At 41.7% G+C, this 7,295-nt stretch overlaps 1 protein-coding gene across 4 annotated transcripts; it reads right to left on the bottom strand.

The window, feature by feature from the left end:
* Positions 1-1,853: 1,853 nt before the first annotated feature.
* Positions 1,854-7,295, bottom strand: c18h3orf33 (c18h3orf33 homolog (H. sapiens)). Of its 4 annotated transcripts, none has more exons than XM_069534144.1 (6): positions 7,049-7,292; positions 6,481-6,712; positions 5,586-5,645; positions 4,371-4,530; positions 2,931-3,091; positions 1,854-2,840 (listed from the first exon to the last, which is right to left on the bottom strand). In XM_069534144.1, exons 1-6 carry the CDS (start codon positions 7,171-7,173, stop codon positions 2,586-2,588), a joined length of 993 nt encoding a protein of 330 aa, XP_069390245.1. In that variant the 5' UTR covers positions 7,174-7,292; the 3' UTR covers positions 1,854-2,585. The 4 variants fall into 4 exon arrangements, with proteins under 4 accessions (XP_069390245.1, XP_019943920.2, XP_069390246.1 ...); XM_020088361.2 differs by having other exon boundaries at positions 1,854-2,837; positions 7,049-7,283; XM_069534145.1 differs by lacking the exon at positions 5,586-5,645 and having other exon boundaries at positions 7,049-7,295.

Raw genomic sequence — 7,295 nt, forward strand, 5'->3', positions numbered from 1 at the left:
ACAGAGGCTTTTCAAATGACTGCTGCTGGTGTGGGGCCAAAGAGTCTGACAAAGCCTGGAGTGGATCCCGGAGTGGAATGTTGGGAGACATGCTCATTCCATTCAAATTCAGAATTACAATAGAAATAAGATTAATTAAAATAAATCAAAACTGAAGATTTTTCTTATTGTAAGTCGCTTTGGATAAAAACGTCAGCTAAATGAAATATAATCCAATGAATAACTTTAAAGCTGAAAATTGTTATTACCACCTTTTGGACAATGTAACATCCTATTTCTCTTCCATAAGATTGGATGAAATATTATTTATATTATATTTGTCATTAAAATATAGGCCAAATATTAGGCCATCATTTTGCCTATAGTTGCCACGATGATGAATAATTCTAAATCCTCACTTGAATTTCAAAGAAATATTGATTATTTAAACATAGCACTAATACGATTCCTCCTTAATTCACTGCACAGCTACTTCAAGATTAAATCTGGACAAATAAACCCGGATGCTTGGATTTTAATTGAACCACTCTATTTTATTTAGGTTTGGTGATTTATGGATGGATTTATGTTATTTTTGTTTTTCCTATTTCTATAGATTCAATAGATTAACACGCACCTCACACGATATACGCACCAAACCTTCAAAATCAAAGCCTCTTTTAGTTATTGTCTCTATCTCAATGAGGTTATGTTTACACCTCTGTCAGTTTGTTATTAAGCAAGATTAAATGAAACAATTGGACAGATTACCATGACACTTGGTGAAAGGAAGCAGCAGAGAGTTCTGATGCAGATCCAGGTCACTTTCACTTTCACTTTTTTCACTCAGCGTTTTTCAGCTTTTTTGGAAACAAATGTGTGTGCAAGTTGGTGCAGCTCAGAATAAAAATCTGGATCTATTGAATTTAAATGTGGTTTCATATGGGGACTGTTGGGTCTTGGCAGAGGTACAGCATGAGCTCTCTTAGCCATTCTCTCAGATTAGATCAGATTCGCTGTCCATAAAGAATCAAACCAGACTCCCATCAATTAAATACAGAGTAATGTAAATTATACATATGGCAACTAACTATTTCGAGATGGATGTCCTGAATTTAAAGTTAATGATTGATTACCAGTTGCAAATTACCTGCACAAATATTAAACAACTAGTTTATAAAAAAGATGTAGTTACACTAGCTCATTTAGAATCCACTAAATCTTCTGATCCACCTCACTGACCAGTGTAATTTCCCTGTGACCACTGGTTTAAGAAGCTTCCCCCTGCCTCCCCCCTGTTGTCTGTCTCAGCCGTGGTTTCCCTCCCACTCCTCCCTCACTGACAGTTCAAAGTCTGGCTGCAACAGCCATCAGAGCTGAAATGCACCTTACAATTTAAACCGGTCCACCAATCACAAGCCCGCTTAGGCAGTAACAGTCACTGGTGACATTTGCACAACAAAAGGGAGACTAGCTGATTCATCAACCCCCCCACCCTCCTTTCCTTCACCCCCTTTCCCCTCCACTGTGACTCCTCCTCTACTGCTTTTGTGCTCAGGCCCAAAATCCCCCTCTACCCCTTGTGACCCTCCTCCTCTCTGCACTAATCTCCTTGTGCCCATTGGATTGACTGCCTCGGTGCTACCTCTCCCTGCTCCTAGAGACCCCCATCGACCCTGCACCCCACAGGACACACATCACAGTCTGGCCTCCTTTGCAGGACCTCCTCCTTTGCCTTGTTTGGATGAAGCAGGAATACAAAGCCCACAGTGCATGTGAAAAAAGCACAAGGTGTAATTTGGGCATTGAAGAAAAAATACAATCACATGACATTAATCCCAGAGTCACAGGAAATTTGCTTTTTCTTCACCAGGTGTTGACAAAGACATCTTTATTTATCTCACTGTCTCACAATTATGTCACACAGTGCTTCAAAATGTAAGGCGTCTTACAGGTTTGGTCACATTCCCAGTGCTTAAATACTGGTCACATTACACACACAAGGACCCTCTTCATTGGCACTTAAAGACCCCACCACACACACTGCATGTAAGGCTCCCGTGGGGTTTGAGTCGGCCAATATAGAGTTCAGCCCCTTTGTATTTCACATTGGGTGTTTCTATAGCAACAGTGATTTCAGAGACGGACAAGTGGACACCCCCACCCTCTCTCCATTTTGAACAATTAACATACCCCGCCCCCATCTTGTGTTTAGTGGGGTCTCCCACAGACACACACACACACAGGGGGCTGTGCTTAGTTGTGGGTTAATAGGGTGAAGTGAAAGCTGAGGGATTAGCCTCAGGATGTGAGACAGGGTTTCAAAAATATGTAATTAAATAAAATTATAACAGACACAGTCAAAATAAATCAGCTTTTCATGTAGTGTAAAATGATATCAGGCAAATTATATATTTCTCATTGCCTGAAAAGTGCCCACATGACAGCCAAGTAACTTTTTCTACCCAAACAAAGCTGTCTGACTCCCTTTTTACACTTTATGTACAGAACAGGAACTCCGTTATATATAAATAGACATCACATTTTGATGACGTCAGAACTTAAAGACAACCGCCTCTTTTTGCATTCTGCCTTGGATCAATCAGTTAAGTCTTTTTGAAGATCCTTCTCATCAGTCTGAGTAAAGAACTGTCCCCGATGGCCTTGGACGCTTTCTCCCATAGGCTGTCCTCCTTCCACAGACCCCGCCCCTTCCTCTCGGCCTTGACCTCTGCCCTGTGCAGGCGTTTGTGGAGACGCCAGTGGAGGCGAGAGTCAGGCTGGACTGCGATGGGCCCCCTGCGGGCGAGGCCGAGCTTCAGGACCTCTTCGTTCACACAGTAGTTCCATAGCGACCCCTGCTGGACAACAGGAGATATTCAGAAGAAAAACTCTCGTCACTTATGACTCTCGAGCTGCTCATTCTTTGTCTGAGTTTCTGGAGGCCTCACCCTGCTTTGAGACACAAAACAGTGCAGTATGTCGTCCTCACGGCTGATCAGTTTTAGCCAGACTGTTTTGGCAGGGGACAGGTTTTTCTGCAGCCAATCCCTCCCCTCTGGTGTCAGCTCCACACCGGCAAGACGCACCAGCAATGGAGACATAGACGCACCTGGAGAGGACACAAAACAGCCAGAGATCATATGTGTTACAAATAACAGTGGTTAAACTGTAAGTGACCTGTGGAGTTTCATCTTCCCAAAGTGGTCTTATACACTCCCTGTGTGACAATAATAAAAATTGCATTTTCTTTTTATTATTATTTCAACGAGGAAATTGTATTGTTTAATAGTCAAGTTTGATCTCTCGTGTCTCTCAGATGATGTTTTGTTGTTTCTTTATGGAACTACAGTATAGCCTCTTTCAGAACTGAACTGAGCATGTTCCTGAAATTATCCAGAGGCGCTGTATGAGAAAACACAGATTATTTAAGAGACTTTACAATGGGGGTGCTATAAACAAAAATGTATATGCGGAATCTATATGTCATGTTCTGCCTCCTATGTGCACTTTAAAGATGCCACAGAATGCTGACATGTTCCTGTTGTTGTGAACACATCTGGCCTGGACAATCTCCTGCTATGTTCCTCAAGGTAGAAGTTGCTCTTGTAAAAGTGATGATGTATCTCAATAGTTCCTGGTTGAATAGAATAGAAAATAAAACATGCAGCTGTACAAGAACTAGAATCTAAATTAATTAAATGTTTGACCAAATTCTGATTTAAATAAGGTATTATGTGATTAAAGAATACTGTGAACATAGCAACGTTTATAAATCTGAGCAGAAATAAAATTCCAGCTTTCAGTCCATGACAGTACTTAATACATCATATAGATGTACACTGAATATTTGTTTATTTAGAATTTAGGTACAAAAGTTAAACCCCACTGTAATCATGATTGATTGAGATTATAAGTAAATCACAGCAAATGCTGACCAACTATGATGATAACAGATGTTGTAGGTCAAGTGGGACAAAGGTAATATTTGAAATTGCTAGGTGACACTGGTCTGTTGTGAGTCCTTCACACTGAAGTTGCTGATGGAGCACTCAGTATGAAGCATAAGCCCCCTGATGTTATTGCTAAGTGACTACTATGATTCAATATGACAGCTAACAGGATTACCTGCACTCTTGCTCATGACAAGATGATAAAATGCATCTGAGCCTGACTTTTCAAAGTAAAGAAAAATGTCACAATGACATTTTTCCTGTAACTAGATAAAAAGGTTAAGTTATTACACTATGGAACTGATGAGAGAAGCTGGAGGTGAGATTTGAGCTTGGGACAGACTCAGACTACTAGCGAGTTATTCTAGTGGAGGACAGACTCCAGTAAATAGACAGCACTGGTTTTGAACTGTATCTGTCTAACATGCCCCTCTTTACCCTTGTGTTTTGAAAGTAGTGATGAGAGGACTGGCAGATGAATCGGGACATGCTCCACTTCAAGTCCTTTCTCTGTGACGGAGTGAACTTTCCCACGAAGGCTGACGTTCTTCTCGATGAAACGAGCCGGGATCTCAGACACAGCTTGAAATTTGGTGATCTGAGGAGATAGAACCGGTTGGAAACGTTTTATGACTCTTGAGTTTAATGCGTGGAAATTAGATCTATTAATATCATCCTGGTGAATGGACGGAGTCTTTTAGTTATACTCAATGTGTTAAATCTGCAAAAAGGAGTATTAGTGTCTAAATTTAGCCGGAAATAAAGCAGGTATGCTATTATTTCTGCCGCTAGGGAGGTTAATTTTTGTCTGTTTGTCTGTCTATAGTTAATTGGGTTATGCAATGACCACTGGACATATTTCCACAAAACTTGTAAATGCAGAATGGGTCAGAGAAGAAGCCTCAAATTTTGTTACGGATCCGGATCAGGAGTTGGAGCCAGGATTTCTTTTTTCAGTGTTCCCCCTGTTTTAAAAAAATATATTTTCCAGGACCTATCTAGGGCATTTTCCAGGAGTCTTTCCTGACACGTCAGGACAGCAATTCTTGTGCAGGACTCGACTGCACCCCAAGACAGCTCTGGGAGTCTACACTAGAATTAAGAGGGCTGAATTTAAACTTGGGCAACTGGCTAGCTGACTTTATAGATTATTTAATCAAGTATGTCTAAATTTGTGGTGTTTTAGTTTAGTTTATTAAATAAAGAAATGTGCATTGAAGTTTACATAGGCAATCTAACTATGGGGCTAAAATAAAATAAAACATTTCCAGGACTATAAAGATTATTTCCAGGATATTTTGTCATTTTAATCAAATTCCAGATTGTCTCCATGACTGGAAAAGAATTGTCTAAATTTTCCAGTTTTCCAGGATTCGTGGAAACCCTGTTTTTCACTTTCTTTAAAATTATGTTTTTCAACATATAGATTGATTTCATAGATAATTATTCAGGGATGTTGATTATTAAAATCAGACTTGTTTAGGGGACTGATATTTATGATTGGGAGCAATTTAATGTTGATCTATATAAAAATCTGGATCTAGTTAATTTAATTGTGGTTTCATAAGGTGACTGGTGGGCCTTGGCTGAGAGCCATTCTAATTTTTATTATGAAATAGGCAACATGAAAAGTGTGTACCTAACCTCTCTTACCAGTCTGATGCTCCTTGCTATTACCAGAACACCAGCAATCGCCAGCCCAGTGCTTATGTTCTGTGTTAAGAGACAAGAGAGCAGTGAAGGGCAGTGAGCCGACTGGATGACAGTGATGTCATTGACTTAGCTGAACATGTGCTGGACACTGACAGTGAGAAAGACACAGGGTATAAACCCACAGGGGTCCAGATGTGATTGCTGACAGCATATCAAATCAACAAGGTGGGTTATTGATGATCAAAAGCTCCATGAGCCCAGACTTAGGACATTTTTCCAAACAAATCTGAAACTGAATAATTGGATGCAGATGCAGGTGTCCCCAGATTCTGCATCTTCATAAAGTGACTATATTTGCACATCCATTCTCATGCACCACGAGTCAGCTGCAGTTCAATGGAGGCTCAGGCACACAGACACAGGGCTATAAACCCACTGGGGTCAACTGGGGGTGCCTGAGAGAATATCAGTAAGGTAGATTATAGGTGATAAAAAGCTCCATTAACCTACATATGTTACTTCTTTCTACAAATTCATACATCAGATGTAGCTGAAGGTGGCTGCAGGTTCTGTATACCCATGTGAGTATATTTGCGCATCCATACTCATGCATTAACAGTCAGCTGCAGTTCAATAGAGGCTCCTCCACATGTGCTGGACGCTGACAGTGAGAAAGACACAGGGGATAAACACACCGGGGTCAACTGGTGATGTCTGACAGGATATCAAATCAATGAGGTGGGTTACTGGTGAACTATAGCTCCATTAACCCTCAATTAATCTACAACTGTTACTTTAGATGTGGCTGCAGGTTCTGTTTGTCCACGATGTGAGTATATTTGCACATCCATGCTCACGCATCACCAGTCAGCTGCAGGTCAGTGGAGGCTCCTACCCGCACAAGTGTCAAATGATCATCTGCGAGCTGTGATATGACAGACACGACGTTGTGAGACGCCTGGTCTCCTCGCTGTCTCTGTTGTCTGTCCCTCGCAGCAGCCTCGGTCTCTGTCTCTCTGGAAGTCGCCGGCATGTTGTTGACATTTTCTCTCGACGCATCCGGCCGTGGCTCCGCCTCCTCGGCGGTAGGATCGCTTGCTTGTGTGGAGTCTCCGCCCTGTGGTCTGCTGTGGACATGACAGGACTCATTACATTGTGATGATGATAAATAAATATACGATATAAAACACATCCAAAAATTACACTGATGGGCGCTTTGCGATATGGATGCAAAAGTTGTTGACTTCCATGAATCGCACTTTGAACACGTGGAGGATCAAAGTTGCTCGTGCACGTTGCAGCTGGGAGTCACATTAGACTAATAAACACCTCTGGGAACAGTGACGTACACATCTTTGTCTGCACAACTTGACCTAGATAACTTCAGATCCGCAGCATAATTCAATGCGCAGAACAAAAGGGGCGCAATCAAACAATAGAAGTGCCCTTTAAATGGAGCCCACATTTCTAATGTTTCCATGGAATGTGCAGTAGGACGCGTTTTGATGAAATAACCCCGCTTGTGTGTGTGTGTCTCCTCGCTTCTCTGCAGCGGGCCACACGCAGCAGATGTTGCCCGGTGCAACATGTCCAGTAACAGACATGTCTGAGCGCTGACTTGTGTGACAGATGCGCCGCAGCTTTCATCTTGTAAACTGTGAAGTCATGGAGCTACTTGAGGCTGGATGACGCCCCCATTACCGCAAATTG

The sequence above is a fragment of the Paralichthys olivaceus genome, chromosome 11, assembly GCF_024713975.1.
Source record: "Paralichthys olivaceus isolate ysfri-2021 chromosome 11, ASM2471397v2, whole genome shotgun sequence".
In the NCBI taxonomy this organism is placed as follows: Eukaryota; Metazoa; Chordata; class Actinopteri; order Pleuronectiformes; family Paralichthyidae; genus Paralichthys; species Paralichthys olivaceus.

What these genes read in the sequence shown, in the direction of transcription:
- c18h3orf33 (XM_069534144.1), bottom strand. Translation starts at nt 7,173, where the DNA reads ATGTTGCACCGGGCAACATCTGCTGCGTGTGGCCCGCTGCAGAGAAGC. An exon ending in TCCATGGAAACATTAGAAAT is followed by an intron (nt 6,713 to 7,048) that starts GTGGGCTCCATT and finishes TCATGTCCACAG; the next exon opens with CAGACCACAGGGCGGAGACT. An exon ending in GTTTTGTGTCTCAAAGCAGG is followed by an intron (nt 2,841 to 2,930) that starts GTGAGGCCTCCA and finishes CCTGTTGTCCAG; the next exon opens with CAGGGGTCGCTATGGAACTA.